Consider the following 23,201-nt stretch of genomic DNA (forward strand, 5'->3'; position numbering starts at 1 on the left):
AACTTTTGAATGGTACTCTTAGAGGGCAGTCTGGTACCATGTCTGTGGAAGATCCAGATTTTCTGAGGCGTGCAACCAGGTACCAAATATTGTTTTTCGATATTTGTGCTCTTGGCAATTTGATAGGCAGTCTTTGAGGTGAAGTGGCGTGTTTGGGGTCTCGAGTCATCCTTGCCGAAGCAATAGTCATCCTGAGCACCGATTTGTACAATGGCCAAGACCAATAGGCAGGTGGTGATAATTAAAGATTTCATTGCTGAAAGAAAAGAAGAAGAAACGAAAATATGAATCATCAGCAATTTCAAAGCATTTAATAATGGACCTAATAATCATAAATAACATTATTCTATCAGTTGCTGAGCTAATGTCCAGAGTTCACAAAACCCATTAGCTATGGCAGTTATAATGTGTAAAAGAGCACCAAGAAGCAAAGCAATCAACATTCCCAATATTTATCTCTCTTTTTATTTAAATAAATAACTATCTAATGTCCCTTTTCCGTTTATGCCTTTGTCCATTTTCCGTATGGGTGGTGGTAGTGTTTCGCTTGTTTTTCATAATTTGCTGTGTGATTAGAATAGAGTCAGTCGTCCTGCGCCACATAGTCATAGCAAAAATATGTTATTAGCACATTCTCTATTTGATTGGCAAAAATGCTGCTCCTTGTTTACTTTTCGAATTCTCGCACGATTTATTATTGTATATTGAGTGACCATCAAAGGCCATTTTCCAACATAGTTTGCATGTGGCAAATAGTTAAGTCAAAACCAATTCAACATTTAGAGACACTCCTTTTAATTCCAACAATCACTCGCTCAGCTGGTTGGTTTGCTGTCACATTTCATAGGAAACCAGAAACACGAAAGCCTTTAAAGAGTTAATCAAATATTCCTTGATTGCTGACACGTGCTTTATGCCTATCCGGTGTTCTTTGTTAGCTATGAAATTTATTTCCTTGTTATCCTCAACGTTAAATATTGACCCAACAGAAATCTAAACTAATTAAAATTCAAAAAGGCATTAAAGGTGTGGACCATGTGGGTCATCATAATTTTTAGTAGCAGGTTATTGTTTCTTTTTTAGTTCAAGGTTATAGTGATTTAATATTAGCGGGTTCGATTATGATCTGAAGCAAACATAAATTGTAAATTAGGAATTTCAATTGTATGCCGAAACTGGACAGGAAGAAATCATTTGCCCAACAGTAGAAAAAGTTAGTCTTCACTGTGGAGACAGACGTTGATATCCAGGAGTAGTACTAACGACGATGCTACAAACCAATACCAGAAAATTATATTAGTTTTATACCACGCTAACAAAATGGGATCATGACAACAAAGGCCGATGGTAAATAAGCTAAATACATCAGATGGTTATAACAGGGTCTCTCAGAAAGGGTCTATGAAAGCACCCTTTCTTTCAGAGAGGGTTTATAGAAACACCCTTTCTTTTAGAGAGGGTTTATAGAAACACCCTTTCTTTCAGAGAGGGTTTATAGAAACACCCTTTCTTTCAGAGAGGGTTTATAGAAACACCCTTTCTTTCAGAGAGGGTTTATAGAAACACCCTTTCTTTCAGAGAGGGTCTATAGAAACACCCTTTCTTTCAGAAAATATCTATATGTAGAAGCACTCTTTCTTTCAGAAAGGGTCTATAGAAGCAGCTTTTCTTTCAGAACGGGATTTAGAAGCACTCTTTCTTTCAGAAAGGGTCTATAGAAGCAGCCTTTCTTTCAGAAAGGGTCTATAGAAGCAGCCTTTCTTTCAGAAAGTGTCTATAGAAGCAGCCTTTCTTTCAAAAAGGGCCTATAGAAGGGTCTATAAAAGCACCCTTTCTTTCAGAGAGGCTCTATAGAAGCAACCTTTCTTTCAGAAAGGCTCTATAGGAGCACCCTTTCTTTTAGAAAGGGTCTATAGAAGCACCCTTTCTTTTAGAAAGAGTCTATAGAATCACCGTTTTTTTAGAAAGGGTCTATAGAAGTACCCTTTCATTCAGAAAATATCTATATGTAGAAGCACTCTTTCTTTCAGAAAGGGTCTATAGAAGCACCCTTTCATTCAGAAAATATCTATATGTAGAAGCACTCTTTCTTTCAGAAAGGGTCTATAGAAGCACCCTTTCATTCAGAAAATATCTATATGTAGAAGCACTCTTTCTTTCAGAAAGGGTCTATAGAAGCAGCCTTTCTTTCACAAATAATCTAAAGAAGCAGCCTTTCTTTCAGAAAGGATATAAAGAAGCAGCCTTTCTTTCAGAAAGGATATATAGAAGCACCCCTTTTTTCAGAAAAGATATATAGAAGTACCCTTTCTTTCAGAAAGGGTCTATAGAAGCACCCTTTCATTCAGAAAATATCTATATGTAGAAGCACTCTTTCTTTCAGAAAGGGTCTATAGAAGCAGCTTTTCTTTGAGAACGGGCCTTTAGAAGCACTCTTTCTTTCAGAAAGGGTCTATAGAAGCAGCCTTTCTTTCAGAAAGCGTCTATAGAAGCAGCCTTTCTTTCAAAAAGGGCCTATAGAAGGGTCTATAGAAGCACCTTTATTTCAGAAAAGGTATATAGAAGCACCCCTTCTTTCAGAAAAGATATATAGAAGTACCCTTTCTTTCAGAAAGGGTCTATAGAAGCACCCTTTCATTCAGAAAATATCTATATGTAGAAGAACTCTTTCTTTCAGAAAGGGTCTATAGAAGCAGCTTTTCTTTCAGAACGGGCCTTTAGAAGCACTCTTTCTTTCAGAAAGGGTCTATAGAAGCAGCCTTTCTTTCAGAAAGGGTCTATAGAAGCAGCCTTTCTTTCAGAAAGCGTCTATAGAAGCAGCCTTTCTTTCAAAAAGGGCCTATAGAAGGGTCTATAGAAGCACCCTTTTTTCAGAAAGGCTCTATAGAAGCAACCTTTCTTTCAGAAAGGCTCTATAGGAGCACCCTTTCTTTTAGAAAGGGTCTATAGAAGCACCCTTTCTTTTAGAACGAGTCTATAGAATCACCGTTTTTTTAGAAAGGGTCTATAGAAGCACCCTTTCATTCAGAAAATATCTATATGTAGAAGCACTCTTTGTTTCAGAGAGGGTCTATAGAAGCAGCCTTTCTTTCACAAAGAATCTATAGAAGCAGCCTTTCTTTCAGAAAGGATATATAGAAGCAGCCTTTCTTTCAGAAAGGATATATAGAAGCGCCCCTTCTTTCAGAAAAGGTCTATAGAAGCACCCTTTCTTTCAGAAAAGGTCTATAGAAGCACCTTTATTTCAGAAAAGGTATATCGCCCTTTTTGTAGAAAATTTACTTCTGTTGAAACTGAGGTATGGGGTATTGTAACTCGCGAATTGTTGTAATATACCAAAACTTTTGAACGAATTTCGGTAAAATAAACTGTTCTAACCCGATTCACCGATGGGTTTCTTAAAATAATAATTTGAGCGGAAGCTGTGGTCGTTTCAATATAAAAAAAAGGAAAAAATCGTTGAAGGAAACGAGTTTTTTTAAGTCAATTTTCAACTAGCGGCTTTACAATACAATGTAGAGTATAATATTCAAAGAAGAAGTTAAAGAATATACTTCAGAGATGAAGTTTCTAATGTATGATTTTTTAATATAACCACTGCATCAATCTCTAACGGATGCTGACATTTTGAAGACTGAAAAATTGGGTTTTTTGAATTTTTGCTCTAATCGGGACGCGCAACTGCACTCGTTTAAAAACTGATTATGAGATTGTAGTACTCGCGATTACGCATTTTTTGATGTATAACTCGGGCGTGTAGCCTTCAAAGGTTCACAACAATCTCAGCTTAAAGTCGAATTTTTTGTGCGTATTTTTTTCTAAAAAAACAGTTTTTTTGATTCAAAATTTACAAATGCCTTTCGATTTTAGTGGAAACCCGCGTGAATTTAGTTTTTTTTACGTTCTGAATCTAACAAGCCTTTGTGCGTCTAAATCCATCTACTAGATCGGCGGATATGATACCCCTCAAATTTTGAAAATCTGCAAAAAATGTTTTTGAAAATATCGCGTATTTAGACGCGTTTTAGATGTGTTATTCCTACTTAGATAAATAGAGCAAAACGCATATTTAAAATGTGTGAAAACAGATATTGAAAAATGTTCGCGAATCCGATATAATCCGATATAAGATATAATAGATTTTTTCTAAAAACTGAGTGCGATGCTACATCCACGGTTCTTGATGGTTCGCATTGAAATGACATATGATGATGTAGTTTTTAATGGTGATCATTGAAATCGGATGCGCATAAAATGCAAATGTACTTCGTGGAAATTATGGGCGTTTTACTGTTTTTTGCACCCTAACATGCAACTGATGCTACATCGTGGTCGCCAAATGGAATTTCACAAAGTGTATATCAAATAAAAGGGATTGTTTCGCTGTTTTGGAAAATCGGATGCGCATCTTGTGATTTCCAATATTACGCGGTTTATATGCGTTTTAAATGATGTAATATTCAATATAATATTATTTTAATGTTATGTCACAATTGGAATTACTTGTGATTTAATATAATGTTCTAAAAATATTCGCCAATAGGAAAACTATAAGTGAAAAAGTTGTTGCAACGGAATATCTTCATTATTGCGTGAAATTTAGACGAAAATGACGAAGAACTCAAACATTTTTTCTTCAACCTTTCCTATAAAACCATAAAAAAATAAAATTAGAATAACATAATTTTTATTTTTTTCGTCATATTTTCTTTGTATTTTTGCAAATAACACGAATACTATAGCTCCAAACTTCACAACTTAGGTTTCATTTTATTCCTCAAAATGTCTGGATGCTGTTATAATTTTTTTATATATTTTTCGTAAGTATGAGCGCTATTGTTTCAAAAATAGGTTTGTAAATACGTGAAATTATTTAACAAATTTAATTTTTCGCGAATCCATTGAAACTTTTCGATTTTTTTTTTGCATCATCGCAAATGGTGCGAATTCAGTTAACGATAATAGGATATAACAGCTTACTATATTAAGCCGCGATTTTTTTAGAATTTTTTCTAATTAGCACAATTAAAACGGCCATATCTTTTGCGCGCAACGATCAAAGTTGGTAACGAAAACAGATTTGGAATGACGATTTTTTTCTTAATGTATGTACCAAAAATCATAGATGTAGTATCAAAATTTTTTTTTTGATTTTTTCGAAATGGAAAAGACGATTTTAGACATTTTTGCTGATATAGAAGCACCCCTTCTTTCAGAAAAGATATATAGAAGTACCCTTTCTTTCAGAAAGGGTCTATAGAAGCACCCTTTCATTCAGAAAATATCTATATGTAGAAGCACTCTTTCTTTCAGAAAGGGTCTATAGAAGCACCCTTTCATTCAGAAAATATCTATATGTAGAAGCACTCTTTCTTTCAGAAAGGGTCTATAGAAGCAGCCTTTCTTTCAGAACGGGCCTATAGAAGCACTCTTTCTTTCAGAAAGGGTCTATAGAAGCAGCCTTTCTTTCAAAAAGGGTCTATAGAAGCAGCCTTTCTTTCAGAAAGGGTCTATAGAAGCAGCCTTTCTTTCAGAAAGGGTATATAGAAGCACCCTTTCTTTCAGAAAGGCTCTATAGATGCACCCTTTCTTTCAGAAACGGTCTATAGAAGCATCCTTTCTTTCAGAAACGGTCTATAGAAGCACCCTTTCTTTCAGAAAGGGTCTATTGAAGCACCCTTTCTTTCAGAAGGGGTCCATAGAAGCACCCTTCCTTTCATAAAGGGTCTATAGAAGCACCATTTTTTTTCAGAAATGATCTATAGAAACATCCTTTCTTTCAGAAAGGGTCTATAGAATCAGCATCCTTTCTTTCAGAAACGGTCTATAGAAGCATCCTTTCTTTCAGAAAAGGTCTATAGAAGCACCCTTTCTTTCAGAAAGGGTCTATTGAAGCACCCTTTCTTTCAGAAGGGGTCCATAGAAGCACCCTTCCTTTCATAAAGGGTCTATAGAAGCACCCTTTTTTCAGAAATGATCTATAGAAACATCCTTTCTTTCAGAAAGGGTCTATAGAATCAGCCATTCTTTCAGAAAGGGTCTATAGAATCAAACTTTTTTCAGGAATCTTCTATAGAAGTACCCTTTCTTTCAGAAAGGGTCTATAGAAGTACCCTTTCTTTCAGAAAGGGTCTAAAGAAGCACCCTTTCCTTTAGAAAGGGTCTATAGAATCTTCCTTTCTGTCAGAAACGGTCTATAGAAGCATCCTTTCTTTCAGAAAAGGTCTATAGAAGCACCCATTCTTTCAGAAAGGGTCTATAGAAGCACGCATTCTTTCAGTAAGAGTCTATAGAAGCACCCTTTCATGCAGAAAGGTTCTATAGAACCACCCTTTCTGTCGGAAAGGGTCTATAGCGCCGTGATTGTGCGCCAGATAGAATGTCCATAGAATGTCGATAAGTATAAACTAGCCGCTTCAGGCCAGCTGATTGTAACATAAAATGTCAAAACAAATTTTTGTAATGTTGAATTCACCATTAAAAAGCATCACATCGTGGTCGATGCAAATATACCGCAACTTTTAGTCCGGTTTGTAAACTTAGTTGACCTTGACTGTATAAAGCCATTATAATGTAGTTAATGATATACATAGTTTGGTAGAAGAAATGCTGCCATAAAAATAAGTTCAAACATATGGAAAATTCTCTGTGTAATTTGTATGGTGTATTCCTACGACACTTTGTCTATTACTAAGCAGTTAACCCAATAAAAAAGATACGAATAAATAAGCAAAAAGTTTAATCGTTGAATCGAATTTTATATCAAAGAAAATAAACTGATCATCATTTAAAACACTAGCGGCTGCACTACAAGCGTATGGTCAATAGATGCTGCTGGCACATATAATTTCCCAATCAACGGCAAAGAAAGGGAAGATATATGTATGTATACATATGTATTTCTCAAACATATTGAATAAATAAAAAAAGAAAATGTATTGGAACGAACCGACCATGTAATAGCCTACATTTTAATAACAGAAAACAGTTTATAAAAGGAAAAAATCGACAGAGTGTTCACGAGTTATGTTTATCTTCATGTGAATGTATTCTCAGGGATAGAGTTTCCATGATATGAAGCTAAACAAAAAACATGTAAGAACGGTCTTAATTTCGGTCGGGCCATTAATGTAGAATGATGAGGCTAAAAACTTAAAAATGCCGAAAATCAGGCAGTACCCTCATTCTTTTTACAAGAGCGTGACCCCCAAAAGATGCAATTCATTTTCAGATCCTAAGCATGTCATCTTCACTAACTCGGTGGAATGGCATCTTCAACAATTCTTTGGCATGTCATCTTAACTAATTCCCTAGAATAGCATTTTCGCTAATCTTTGGCATGTCATTTTCACCAACCCTTTGGCATGAATTTTTCACGACTTGTTCGGAAAATACTGTACTGAAATATGAAATTTTCATGGCTTTTTATTTATTCAATGCAATTTATGAAATAACTATAATTTAATTATCATCAAAATTATAATTGCAGTTTGTTGTTGTAACAGTAGTTTATATGTTCATTTTTCTGCTTAATGAATGTGGCTACATATTGAAGTTTGTTAGTAGATTTGATGCTGAGCAGATGTTTTGTGTAATGAAACCTTGCCCTATAGAAATTTATACGGCAGCACCATCCCGAGAGTTTTGAGCCAAAAATACTCTGCTTTGTCCTGACAGCTGACGCTCCTCCGCTGAGATAAATGGTGGATATTCTCCGAGGACCGCATGCAGACGATAGATATTTGTTTATTGAATCTGCGACTGCATTCATGTGAATACTTCTTAAACCTGCTTGATAGGCTTGTTGATCCCGGTTCTGCTCCCATCGACCATGACATTCAACTCTCAACTCTGCCGCCCAAGTGGTGAACAAAGTGGCCGTAGATTTATTGGTAAGATCAGACAAAAGTGAGTTCAGCCATTCACAAATGTCATCAGGGAAGGCACCTGACACCAAGATCGTACAATCATCCGCATACGTTATAGGTTAGACAGTTTCTGCAATATCACCTCGGACAACTACAACTACGATAACATTTTTTCCTTTATGTTATCGGGAAAAATAGTAAAAATTAGTAGATTCTTGCAGTTCTGGAACAGACCAATAGTTTATTATCCAACGTTTCAAACTTGGCCGGAGCGTAGTCTGCTCGATGAACTCAAACAGCGTGGAATGCTTGACAGTCTCAAAGGGTTACTATCACTGTTCTATCGCACGGCTTACTTTGATTGAGTCCTCGACTAATATGTGTGGAAATGGCGTGCAGCGCAGTTGTTGTGCTGCTTGCGGATCCCATGTTATTGATCGGCAACTAGACAGTTATTTCTGATGCTGGCCTCAGGGGCCTTTGCTACGGGCGACAAAAGGGAAATTTGTCTGCACGATTCACATTTGCTGGCATCCTTGCTCGCTTCAGTAGCTGGTATATTTTCCAGACTTCGGGAACGATGTGTGTGGCTAGCGACAGGTTGAGAACTTTATTGAGACACGTGACATTCGGCCGTCCAGCTGTTGCAGTTTAAGCACCGCCGCTACTCGCAACATAGTATAATTCCTCCGCAACTGATTGATTGATTCATCTTACAAAAGTTTTTCACTTCCCATCACCAGTACAGATTGCGACATGGACTCTAACTGCAAATTACTATTTCGTGAATTTTATTTAACGAACATTTTGGAAATGTACATTTTTTTGTTTTGTAGGGATCTACAAATCGACTTGTAGAGCAGGGCTCTCTAGAGACAAGAAAACTTTTATAATACCAAAGATTGCAGTCCGACTCTATTTTTTGCTCAATGATTGGGACTCCCTAGCGTAATAAATCTTACATAGCTTTAATAAATCTTAGATAAGTAAAAGAAAATATATGTACATGTGTATAAATAAAAACACAAAATGCATCTCTCTGGATCGATGGAATGGGTTCAAATGCTGATGAAAAGATCGGATCTATCACGACTTCCTTTGAATGGGATCAAATGCTGATGAAAAGATCGGATCTTTCAAGACTTCATTTGAACCAATGCAAAAGATCCAGTGAAATCATGGCATCTCATGGAAACACTTCCATGAAATTTTGCTGGGACAATAAGTATAAGAATATGTTGATTTCTATTCCGATTTAGCCATTTCTATTGAAATCAAGATAGAGCTTTGAGGTAGTTCATTTAAATTCTAATGGGTAAGTAACGTAAAATTGCCAATATTGATCCAAGTTTTTATAAATGCCATTTTTTGAAATATTTTGAAAGATTAGAAGTCATTTCAAGCGGGAGATTATGCAAAGCTCAGCCAAGTCACACTTAACGTAGATTTTGCTTGTATTATTTTAAGCTAATTAATAAATATCTTATGCATTTTGAGTAGTGGAAATTATTTTCGGAGTCGACACCGGTGTTGGAGTCGGAGTTGTGGAAAAACTAGGGCAGGAGTCGAAGTCTAAGCAAAAATGGCTCGACTCTGAGGCCCTGGTTCTAGCATACTTCTTTAGATAATCAACCAAAACTTCTAAAAATATGGACCAACCATTTTAGCGAAACGTTTTAAACTTTTGTGGGGGGGAGGTACCCGAAGGACACCGATATTACCCATCTTCGAACTGAAATTAAGTTTGGAAAATATTTTACGAGGCCAGATTTTAGAACAAATCGGCTTGCCCGTTCTATAGTTATCGTGCTAAAGACTGACGGACATAGCTAAATCGACTCCCAATTGTCTGAAACGGATTTCGTCTAAACATACTTGGGATCTAAAACCATTATTGTTTGGGATCTAAAACCAAAATATAATGTCTGCTATAAAAATTTCAAAACAATCCTAGACATTTTGAAAAAATACAATGCGCATTGGATGTACCAATATCAATCCCTTTTTTCGTAAGTTATTTAGTTTTTTAGAGGAGGCATGTACTTGCCCACGAAAACATTATACACTGTAAACAAGAAGTACTTTTGGTAAAAAATTGGAAACGACCAGCCCTTTGAAAATTTGTGTGCAAGGTACCCTAAGGAAAGGACAGATATGGCGCATCTTCGAACTTGATGGAAAAAATATTTCGTGAACCAAATTTTGAACCCAATTGCCCAGCTAAATCGACTCCAAATTGTGTGAAATGGATTTCGCCTGAACATACTTTGGGTTTATATCCATAATTTCTATGAGCCACATTTTCATTAGCCTAAAAAACATGAAGAGAATGATAACCTACGAATTGAGTATTCGAGTATTTGTTCGAAACTTTTTAAAAAAATTCGTAAAAATTCTTCCAAATGATTTTCGTCGCCAAAAGATGCTGTTGAAGCACCATAGTATGGAGGGTATATTAAGTTTGTTTTTCTAACTAATCGTTTGCGACTTTATAAAGTATATACATATATATATATATATATATATATTCTTGATCAGGATAAACTTCTAAGACGTCCGCAATAATTGAGATAGAACGCTACACTTTTGCAGCCGATTGTTTTTTTTCCATAGGCAGGTCAAGTTCGAAGATGGCCTCTATAGATACCCATATAACGGTACCACCCGATTTAAGATATTTTCAGGATTTTATCTACATTTTCCTCCCAAATTGGCTCCAATTTGGCATTTGGAGTTTCAAGAGATCAAACAAAAATGGTGAAGATAGGTCCACTTTTTTGTATAGGTCACATATAACGGTACCTCCCGATTTAAGGTATTGTGGGGCTTTTAACTCCATTTTTTGACCGAATTAGCTGAAATTTGACAATGGCCAAAAAGCTTCTCTACTAAAAATTGCAAAGATCCACGTATTGGTATAGCCCCCATATAACGGTACCACCCGATTTCAAGTATTTTGACGTTTTTAGCTACATTTGCAGACCAAATTAGTTATAATTTGTCACTTAACGTTCCCAGTCATCAAGAAACTTCTCCAACAAAAATTATGGAATAGGCCCACGTTATATTGTAGCTCCATATAACGATACCGTCCAACTGATCAAATTCTTTCATGGGGGAGGGCATAAAAAGTTCGTTCCGACCGAACTTACCTCTTTTTTATTTGTTTATATTAATATTAATTAATTTCTCGTTGGAGTCGTGCTTAATGGCCGATGATTTTTGCAAGTGAAAAGGGAAAGCCGAAGACTCGAAACCACACAACCACCACTATGTTATGTCGTGTGGTCACGGCGCGTTAGCGTTCAGTAGTGGGATTCTGTAACTCATTTTTGCTGTTATCGTTAATTGTCGGTAAAATTAAAATGCTTAAAATTTCGATAATTAACGAAAATTTTCGGTAAGTTAACGATGAATAAAAAGTAGTCGCTAGCCTCTACCGACACAAACAGTGATGCCAAATTTCTTTATGTTTTTAGTCGTAATTTTGCGATTTAATTTTACCGATTTTTGTCGGTAACAGCAAAAATTAGTTACAGAATCCCACTGCTGAGCCACTTTCACTTGCAAAAATCATCGGTCATTAAGCTCATCTCCAATGAGAAACTAATTAAGATTTTCATTTTGATTCATAAAAATACAGTTTGGGAAATATCCAAAATTGAGATTGCTTTCGAATCTGCGGCTGTAGGGTAATCATTTAGAATTACATAAATGCCAATAATTTAAAATTGAAATTTATTAGCTTCTAAATAAAAAATAAAAACGTTACACATTTTTGTAGCTTACAATCAAATCTACAGCATCAGACATAGATCATCATCGGACAATGTAACCCATAAACGAAAAAATACTATGTCGACATATATTTGTATGTACATACATATGTTCATATTTAAATGCCTTTGAAAGGGAATGCATCAATAAATTCTTCCATACATTAGAGTGGAATGAATGAAAATGCAAGAATTTCAATTTATTGTGATCAGCCCACACACAATAATATACTTTAAATTTATATCGAACAATAATTCTTTAAAAAAATAACAATTCCGATAACAAAATATTAAAATACATCTGTGGAGCCTTTTTTATGCGTCTGATATGACTTTTTTCGATTTTACCTGACTGAATCAGTAAATTAGTGGTGTGATTTCGTCTTTACTTCTATGCCCAAGAGCGTCTAAAGTAATTGCAAAACGGTCTTCATTCCGATCCATCCTAATGCGTATACAACATCTGTTTTCATTTGAAATAAAATGCATTTGACCCAATGATACAAAAAATTAAGGAAACCTGTTGTAAAATGTATTTTTAAACAAAGAAATAAAAAAAAAAAGATCAGAAGACACAAAAGACCCATAAAAGCGAAATCTAATGAATTGAATTTTGATGACTCGATGATGTGAAAAGTAAAAGTGATGCCAAAAAACAGTCTTCGTTTAACAACTAAAAACAAAAAAACTACATAAATACAAAGACATGCTGAACATTCGTTCATTCGCATAGCATGATTTTTTTGTAAACAAAATTATAAATTCAGAATAGAAAATATAGTGTATGTAAATAATAGAAGCTGTATAAATAGCATTTTTAATATCCCTTCTCAAAAGACAGATGTAAATAAACAATTTCATTTATTAGTTTTTTTTTATTTGAAATGGGAAAATTAAAAATATTGCAGAAAAATGCCCAATTTGAAAATGTATAGTCAGTTATGTCTAGAATTTGACACATCATCAATGAATATTTTAACCAGATCATAAAAATAATATTTTTCATATGATTTGTTATGAGGAAGAATAGCATTGTCGATTTTCATAGTGGATTTTATAATTGTTTATCTAATAAATTAAAGAAAATAACCTTAAAGAAATTCAAAATCATAAATTACAATTATTTGACAAGTAAGGTCATGCTTTGCTTTAGTGGAAAATGTATGGCATTCAAGTTTTTTTCGTAGTAAGTCATATAAAATGTTTAATTTTGGAAAAGCCTATGAATATAGTTTATACAATTATCGAAACGTTCAATAATTCGGACATCCTTCAATAGGTTTGTCTGGATACCCTAAAATTTTTAACACTTTGTACCAATCATGATACAATAAGAAGGTAGCATTATCAGCCTAGCTGAAGCCCAGCTGATGGTAACATAATGTGTCAATTGCATTGAATTTATGTCAAATTTTGACATCTTATGTTACCAAAAACGGCAGTTGCTGCTACCTTCTTATTGTATCATGGTATCAATTGTTGCTGGAAGTCGTCTGTTAACACAAAAATCCAGCAAAAGAGAGCGATTCGAGAGAGACATTTTGACAGTTGTTTTACTGAGAGTTTACAAATTCCTGCTGGAGAAATTTCTTCTTGTAACCACTTGCAACTCTTCTTCTTCTTGAAAACAATCAATCAGCTGTTTTTAATTATTCGGTGATTTATATTTGTGCAAATTCAAAACAGTTTTTTTAAGTGTTTGCCTTTTTAGGGGCGAAGGCCATTATTTGTGAGATTTTAATTAATTTAATTAATCGAGCTTTATGACCTAAGGAGATTACATTGAAAAATTGATATCTAGCGAAGTACAATTTTTTTGTGGAAATAGCAAGCCTAATTGTTTTGTTTTTTGGAAAACAATGTTGCAGAATGGAAAATTCCTTTTTCGGGACATTTTCTTTTTTATTTGGCTCCTTTAATGACCGCCAAATTGCTGTATTTTGGCAAATTAGCTGATTGCTTGCAAGTTTTTGCTGGGAAGATGTATGTTTACTTTTTACATTTTTCTTGCAAAAGAGAATAAAAATTCCTTACTCTCTGAGAAAGTTCTTGCTGGACAATTCTTGCTGGAAAAGTAACCAGACAGAACTTATATATCACTATTAATACCCTACACATTTGCATTCGAATGTAGTATGCAAAAGAAAGCAAGTTCCTTTTAAGGAATCACTTTCTGAGTCTATTTATGCGTATCCGTCCGTCTATCCATGTATTTTTATACCCTCAACATTAATGATAATGGGAGTATCACACGCTTTCATACGGGCAAAATGTGCCTCATCGAAATTCTAATTTAGGCCCCATGTATGTTTGGATGAAATCCGTTTCAGATAATTTGGAGTCGATTTTACGAAAAGCTTGTTTTGTCTTAACTTACTTTAAGTTCGAAGATGAGCCATATCGGTCCACTTATTAAGGTACCTTCTTCACACAATAGTTCGAAAATGTTCAGAAACTGCTCTCTACCGGTCCACTCCTTCGGGTACCTCCCACACAAAATTTCGAAAAAGTTCAGAACCTGCTCTCAAATTGCTTTGGTTTTTGTTGCAACAACTTGTATTCGCTGCCCCCATTACGGATCAGCCGTTTCGGTCTAAAAATTTGTCCTTCATAATATTATGTTCAAACTTAGTTTTAGTTTGAAGATAGGCCATATCGGTCCACTCCTTCAAGTACCTCCCCCACAAAAGTTCAAAATTTTTCGCTAAAATGGTGCGCACGATAACTCTCGATTTGGTCCATACTTTTCATATCGTAATATCTCCACGGGACATAGATCAGGTTCGAATATGAAGTATATACGTATATGTACGTCCACTCCTTCGAGTACCTCCCACACAAAATTTGGGAAAAGTGCTGTTTAAGGCCTGCCCTCGAATCGTTTTGCTTCTTTTTGTAACAACTTGTAGTCGCTGTGCACATTACGACAGTAGACGTTTTTTTAGGGGTAAGTCTATACTTCCTAAGAAACTGGTCCGAAAGCTGTAAAAAATCCCTACGGCACCACGTGCAGTGGCTGGAGCGCACGATTACTCTCGAACGGATTAGGCGAATCTGTCCAACATTGGGTCTTCGAAATTGTGCGCACGAAACTCTTGAAGGAAGTAACCGATTTGGTGAAATTACTACCAAATATAGATGAGATTCAATATGAATTCTATCGGTCAACTCCTTCGGATATCTCCCACACAAAATTTCGGAAAAGTTCAGTTTAGGACCTACTCTCGAATCGTTTTGATTTTTGTTGTAACAACTTCTATTCGTTTTCCTTATTATGACGGCACATGTTTTTTCAGGAGCAAGTCCTTACTTCCAAAAAAAGCCTGCCGGCACCAACTGAAGTGAGTAGTACGTAAGATAACACCCGAAGGGAGAAACCGATTTGGTCCAAACGTTGTACATCGTATTACATAGACGTCAAAAATATTGTGTGTTACTTCTTTTCTTTAGGTCCGAGGCTGAGGGTACATCTCTGTCGACCAAACCGACTGATACTTTTTTACTTGTTGCGATCAAAATACAGTAGGCCTACTCTGTAACTTTTATCGCTTCCAAAGTTGTTAAAATTTCTTTTGTTTTTGTAACAACTACAAAACAAACAAATGGAAATTTTGAAAAATAAACAATGAGTAAAGTTGTTAAAAAGTTACGGAATAGGGGGGCTGGTCGTATTTATTGTCCGATTTTTTAGGAAAATTTTTGTGAAAATCTTTTCAGATTTGGACATAGCTCCCATATATATTTTCGCCCGATTTGAGGCAACAATTTTGATGAAATTTGGAAAATGTCACCGAATTCGAACTAGAAATATGTTTGCAAAATTATAAAAAATCGGTTCAGATTTGGATTTACCTCCCATATATATTTTCTCCCGATTTAAGGTATTTCTCTCTATGTATGTCCAACTATGATGAAATATTAAATGTGATATAGCTCCCATACATAAATATTTACCCGATTTCTTGTATTTGGCCTACCGAACACAAAATTGAACAGACATATTTTGGAAAATGTGGCTCAATTTGGTCTAGAAAAAAATTCGCCAAATTATATTGAACTCGTGGTGGTCGGTCCTTTTCTTAGTGGGTTTTATATCTGGCTGTGCTCTTTATTTAGAATAAGACAGTAAAATTACAAACCTTAAAAAAGTTATTGCTGACAATATGTCCGATCGTGAATATCAACTCTCCGTGAGTTCTCTCACTCTCTTGTTTCAGTTGCAACGGCAGAGAGATATTACTCACGGGGAGCTTACATTCATGATCGGGCTGAATATAGGTATGTTATTTATTTTCCAGTAACCGAAACTATAAGAATTTTACTTTTATAAGAGGAAAAAATTAAAAAAAAAAAAACATCATCATTGCAAAGCATTAGTAACAGGAGTGATGTGCTACACTAAAGAAAAATTATTCGTTGGATCAATGAACGGGTTTCATTGATTGTTTTTAATTGGGGCTATAAAACGTTAAACTAAGTTTCCTAAAATTTATTGCTTTAAGGTTTCATAGAATTAATGGAACTGATTTCATAAACTAAAAGAAGTTTCTTTGAATTAATGAAAAGGTTCATTGCATAAATGAAAAATTACATTCATTTTACTTCAATGAAACTTTTTTCATTTATTCCATGAAGCTCTACGTTGATTAAAAACTAATGACAAATTTCATTGATGTAACTTAAGATTTCATTTGTGTTCAGATTCAGGGTTCAAGCCTAATCGTTTCTGTGTGGACCAAATAAATAGTCTACTATTAATAATCCAGCAGTGCAACGAGTTCAATACGCCATTGCATTTAACCTTCGTTGAAAAAAAGCCTTCGACGCTCTAAATAAAAATAAAATCTGGGAGGCACTTGAGAACATTCCAACCAAAATAATAAACCTGATAAAATCTCAGTGTACCAACTCAAAGCTAAGAGTTTTTCACAACGGCAAAATTAGCTAAGCCTTTAAAACCATTAGTGGAGTTAAACAGGGGTATCTGCTTTCTCCGCTCGTTTTCACAACCACACTTGTCGAATTATGACATATTCAACCAACTAAAACAAAGGCATCCCTTGGAGGCTACACCATAACCTCGAAGATTTGGAATATGCCGATGACATCGTGCTGCTTTCAACAACTGAGTTGGAAAACTACCTGGCGAAGGACAATACTTACTGAAACAGGGAAAACATTTAATGCGTTGATATACATTGCATCGGATAGAGTAAGATGGAGATTCTATGTAAATAGTTTATGTTCCAGATGGAATACGCTAATAAATAATAATAGGAATCAAGAGGACATCCGTCTAAAAAACTCAAAACAGTCGGAGATATGTGCTCTTTTGTGAAACATTTTGAAATATTGTGTGGGAGTAAACCGAAGGATTGGACCGATATAGTCCATATTCGAACCTGATTTTTGTATTCAGAAGTATTAGACTACATCGGTTACTCCCTTCGAGAGTTATCGTGCACATTATTTTATGGAAAAGAGGAAGGAATGAACAGATACGAACTTGATGTATGCTTAGACAGGTGCAAAATTTGGACCAAATTAGTTGATCCGTTCGAAAGTTATCATGAGAACTAGCCAGACGGACGACACCAAATTGTCTTATACGGATTTTTTTCAAAAAATACGTATCAAAATGTACGTATATACCCTTGTTAGTCTTAATTGTGAGGTATTAAAAACCAATACTTGTTAATAGATTTGGAAGAATTTTATTAGAATTTAATCATAATTTTTCAGGATTCGAATTAAATAATTTCACTTGTTGTGATATGATGTGTTTGTCTTTTAATTTTGACCCTTTGTTTACATTTTACACAAAACCAAATACGATATAAACCTAATATACATCCATATCGCTCATTTACTCAAAGAGTAAAAAATCCAGCCTCGAGAAAAATGCGTTTTTTAGTTGGCAATTAAAATTTGACTTCGCAGCTTAAAACGGTTATTACACAAAAAAATGAAATAACTACTGGGACTATATTTTGCAATCATCTAACCAGATATCAGTGCTAAATAACTGTGTAAGAGCAAGCATGATTTCAGGTGTTTCAGTGTTTAATACGCTTAAAAAACATTTTTCTTGAATTATGCCAAACTCGTAGTAAATGAGCTGTAACTCGTTGAGTTTTAGAGATATGATCATGAAAATTTAACACAAGATGAAGTAGAAATCGTAGAAAAAATAGAAATTGCTAACTTCGAAAACGCATTTTTTGAGTTATGCCACTCTTTGGGTAAATGAGCGATATGCAAAAAGTTCTTTACTTTTCAAAATTGTAAGCTAACAAGAATTCTACGCAATCATTTTCTTATTGCCTCAAAAACAAAAAATACGTCATAACTCAAAGAAAATTTCATTGCCACAAAATGTTTTTATTTATCTTTCTTTCTACTAATAGCAATACACGAGCAATCAATTTTCTTGGCTAAATGAGTGATCTACACATAAAGAAATACAAAATTAAATCAATTTCCCAAAATACTTTAGCATTCAAAATTCAATTAAGGATTATTTCCTAAACAAAACAAATGATATGTTTCATATTTCATTACAAAAATAACCACAAATTTGCCTTTGAATTACCGGTAATTTACTACACTAATACACAGTTAAATTATCTTCAAACGAACGACAAACACACACATTAATCAAATTGAATGAAAATTAAATTGGATTCCTACAAAACAATTTATTCAATAAACGCCTATCGTTAAAACGCCAATCAATTGGCGGGTGGCAGGTGGCAGCTGCAACAAACACCTCAATTTGACGCTATTAACAATTCATTTGTTCGTTTGTACTTTAATGATAAGTAAACAAATGGATGTGCATGTAAGTATAATGTGACATTACTGACTACTAAAATTAATAAGTAAACAGTGCGTCCGTTGAGGATTTTTTTACCCGATTCCACAATGTAAGGTGGTATTATGAGCTGTTTAATGATAATTCCCTTAAATGACATGAATTATTTTGACATGAATTTGACATTAATATATGAGTTATTTTTTTTGGAAATTCTGAGACTACGATATATCCATACCTATAAACATTAAGAACTAAGGTATCGTTATCACTTAATTGGCTTTGTTAAACTTTTTTTGAGGATGAAAACGTATAAATCTTATCCAAACCAAACCAATGATTTTAATACTATTCTACGTCAGTAAAATATGTATGTATATATTTATAAATTCCAGTTTTTCCCATGCCGTACATGGTTGAATGTCACAGAGATAAGCATTTCCATGTTCATTCTTCATTGACATAAAATGTTCACATGTGACCTATAATCTGCATCTGCATGTTTTATGAATGAAGGCCATTGTTTTGATGTGCGCAATCGAATGTCAGCCGTTATTCATAATGCGAACATTAATTTAATAGAGTTATCAAGAATGAAAATTGCACAATATCAACATTCTTCTGGCTTTTAACCATAATTTTGATTTTATCAAATATTTTATTTGCGTTTTATTGAAAAAATTCGTTGAATCAAATCAACGGAGATGATATTATCGAGTTCGCGGTATTGTATTAGTCTCTAAGGCGAATTCAGATGTAAAATATATATTAACAATGTAGAGAAACTCCTGACAAATATTTTAAAAATGTCAAGAAGTAAAAATTCGGACGAAGTGACCATATAATATTCCACACAACAAGGTCCACATACACAAGTCTTTATAGGCGTCCACAATTTCAAAACCATATTGATCATCGATAGGAATACCACTTAGAAATATTGAATAAAATGTCTTAAAACAAGTGGGAGAGGGCTACATCACTTCCTCCTAAAAATATTGTTTTTGGTCCATTTTACCCCCTAAATCTCGTTTCTATTGTGGTGGGAACCAGACTCCGTACAAATTTTCGTGACGATTGGTCTATAATTACGGCCTGAAATTTATTGCAGTTGGTTTTATACCCCCAGCATATGGGGGTGAAAGAGTGACGTTTCAATACCAAGAGTGAATATTTTAAGGCACCGTTTGAAAAGTGAAGCTTATCCAATTCTCTGATCCATTAAAGTACCCCGTAAGATCTCTAAAATGATGCAAACTTATGCAGATATAGACTCAAAGAGGACATGTCATAGGCCTCCAATGACGTGGAAATAAATAGAATCCACCAATGGCAGACAAAATAAAAAAGGGGGACAAAGAAGGACCCTTGGAGATCGTGCTAAAGTTCAACCATATGCTGAAACTTGAGGAAATGAGTCCTTATATGACTAGGGGACTCGAGCAATCGATTCTTCTCTATAAACCGGAGGTATACAGATATATTACGTTTTCGACCGTCGAAAACATAAAAAATGTAATACTCATACCGACCATCTCTGTGTATAACACTTTGACACGATCAAAAATCTGCCTCATCGAAATAATGGTTTTGGACCCCAAGTATGTTTAAAAGAAATTTTGGAGTCGATTTAGCCCTGCCTGTCTGACTGGACCGAAGTATAACTCTCGAACGAATCAACCGTTTAAGTCCAAACTTTTCACCTCGTAATATTTCGTCTAAAACTTAGATCTAGTTCAAAGATGGGTCATTTCGGATCACTCCTTCGGTCCATAAAAGTTAAACATTTTCGGAAAAAATGGTGGGCACGATATGTCAAGCAGAAAATAACTGAATTGGTCCAAACACATCGTAATAAATGTTTCACATATACATTAACTTCGAATATGAACTGTATCGCGCCACTTATTCGGGTACCTCAAGCACAAAATATACATTTTTCGCGAAATAGCAGTTTTTCAAACAAAAACTATTCAAATATCCTTTAATGTTTAACGAAGGTACTCCTTGTGGTCCTGTTTACAGTGACATAATGTTTTTTGTTTGAATTCCATGGAAGGAGTGACTTTCATTAGTGCAACCTATGCATATGGAAATATTACTTTCAAACTTAAATCAACTTCGAAGATTGGTTATACCGAACATATTACACCTCCCTCACAAAAGTTAAAAAAAATCTCTTAAGTGCAATTTAAAGTCCTTGGAGGATTGTTTTTAAATTTTCTTCAATATAGTCCTTTTGTTTTTTATTACTACTGTGTAATTTTTGTGGGTTCACCCTTCTTGAAATAATGACCCAAACGGTCTAAAAAGAAATGACTCTCAAAATTAGATTCACTTTCAGACCTCAAAATCTCTACTTGCATACCAGATGTCTTCTTCAAGGAACCGACGAACTTGTGGGGGCGGTAGCCTAAAGAGTGGACCGATATAATCCATATTCGATCTTTATCTAAGATTCACAGAAATATGACGATCTGCAAAGTATGGACGATATTGGTTACTGCCTTCGAGAATTATCATGCGCACAATTTTAGCGAAAATTTTTGAACTTTTGTGGGGGAGGTACCTGAAGCAGTGGACCGATATGACTCATCTTTAAACTTAAACTAAGTTTGGACCAAATATTACAAAGCTCAAAGTTTAAACCGAATCTGCTGATCCGTTCGACTGTTATTGTGCGCTCCAGCCAATGCACATGGTGCTATAGGGGTTTTTACACCTTTCGGCCTATTTTCTCAGGAAGTATGGACTTGCCCCTGAACATGGGGACATGATACAAGTGGCTGCAACAAAAATCAATGCTATTCCAGAGCAGGTCTTAAAATGAATTTTTTACTAAATTTTGACGGATTGGACCGATAGAGTTCATATTGGAACCTCATTTTTGTCTGGTAGAAATTTGACGATGTGCGAAGTATGAACCAATTGGCTTACTCCTTTCAAGGGTTACGTTGCGCACAATTTTATCGAACATTTTTATCTTTTTGGGGGGAGGTACCCGAAGGAGTGGTCCGTTATAACTCATTGTCGAACTAAGTTTGTACAAAATACTACGAAGCTAAAATTTTGGATCAAATCGGTTATTATGGGCTCTAGCCAACCAGACAGAGTATGTATATTAGGGTTATGACTTTTCGAAATTTTTTTCTCAAAAATGATTTCCTGTAGCACGGATGAATGAACTTTTGCCTATTAATCACTAAACTAACGTATATTCCATTAAAATATAAAAAAGTTCACTCACAAATCGATTTAAAAAATATTTTTTGGATAAAATTTATGAAATAAAAAAATGCTCAAATATTATTTCCTTTTGCGCGAATGAATAAACTTAAGCCTCCTAATCAACGTCAGCACCGAAACACTAATCCACTCCTTAGACGAGTTTCAGGTAAACCGAGCCTTGAGGCACTGGATAGACCACATGCTAAGGAATAGATGGATAAGCTGCGCGCTACAAGACGTAACAAAAAGAGACAAAGTTGGTCAGGGGACGCCACAGGGATGAATACTATCACCTCTCCTATGGGTTACCACCATAAATAGTCTACTAAGGATCTTAACCGACGAAGGATTTGGACCCTTAGGGGAACTCCTTAGGGGAAAGAATCCAAATATACTCTGTAGAAGGGCCGAAACTGCTCTAAAAATAGCATACAACTGGGCTAGACCGAGCGGTCTAAATGTCAACCCGGAAAAAAAACAGAATTATGTCTATTCACTAGGAAAACGAAAATAGGAGCTTACGAAGAACCCGTTTTCCTAGATAAGATGATAAACATTTCTCCAACAATTAAGTACCTGGGAGTAATTCTACAAAGGGCTAATAAAGCCCACAGATGTTGGTCAACCTGCAGAAGAGCTATAGGCTCAAAATGGGGTTTCAATCCTAGGATGACACACTGGTTATACAGAAGCGTAATTAGACCGATTCTAACTTACGCTTCTGTGGTATGGTGGACAGCTACGGGCAAGAAATGCAACGTAAAAGTACTGCAAAAAGTCCAAAGAACGTGCTGCTTAAGTATTAGTGGGGCAATGAGGACTACACCAACTAGGGCTTTAGAGACAATTTTATTTGTCCACCCAATAGAAATTCAGGTAAGGTATGAGGCAGCCATCGCAGCTATAAGACTTAAGTCGATGAGCGAGTGGATCGTAAGAGACCACCAAACATACCACCAAAGCATATTACAGGTTACAACGGGTGAGTCAATAGATCATATTGTATCAGACCGTATACCTGAAACAATTGAATCCGCCTTGTGTGAAATTTTAATACCAGACAGGAACATGTGGATCGATGGAACCCTGGAGAACGGGTCTGGGTCTATATATCGAAGACCAGGAAACTAGAATCTCCCTTCGCCTGCCGGATCATAATACGATCCTACAGGCCGAAATCCGAGCGATTACAGAGTGTCTGAACTGGTTTAAAGCTAACACAAGGCCAATCACTGTAAACATCCTAACGGACAGTAAAGCGGCAATTAAAGCAATAACAAGCAAGACGGTGAAATCAAAAACTGTCCTGCAGTGTAAAAAATCAATCAACGACTACTCCCACCATGGTTCTGTTAACATTATATGAGTACCAGGACATAAAGGGATTAGGGGTAACGAGATAGCCAACTCCTTGGCAAGGCAAGCCAGAGAGCAAGCTACGATAAGCCTAGATACATTAGTAGACTGACAGGCATCCTTACAGGACACCTAGGGCTACAAGCACACCTGCACAAA

General features: G+C 35.3%; 1 protein-coding gene across 5 annotated transcripts in view; it reads right to left on the reverse strand.

The window, feature by feature from the left end:
* Mipp1 (Multiple inositol polyphosphate phosphatase 1) overlaps positions 1-23,201 on the reverse strand; it is a 99,060-nt gene that overhangs the window by 20,165 nt on the left and 55,694 nt on the right. For all 5 annotated transcript variants that reach the window (XM_073983160.1, XM_073983161.1, XM_073983163.1 and 2 more), the window contains one exon: positions 1-256. This exon is cut by the window's left edge and continues 160 nt beyond it. In XM_073983160.1, the coding sequence (XP_073839261.1) occupies positions 1-254 (254 nt within the window). In that variant the 5' untranslated portion in view covers positions 255-256. The remainder of the gene's footprint in view (positions 257-23,201) is intronic.

Source organism: Musca autumnalis, unplaced genomic scaffold (assembly GCF_047663935.1).
Source record: "Musca autumnalis isolate F117 unplaced genomic scaffold, ASM4766393v1 scaffold_4, whole genome shotgun sequence".
Classification (NCBI taxonomy): domain Eukaryota; kingdom Metazoa; phylum Arthropoda; class Insecta; order Diptera; family Muscidae; genus Musca; species Musca autumnalis.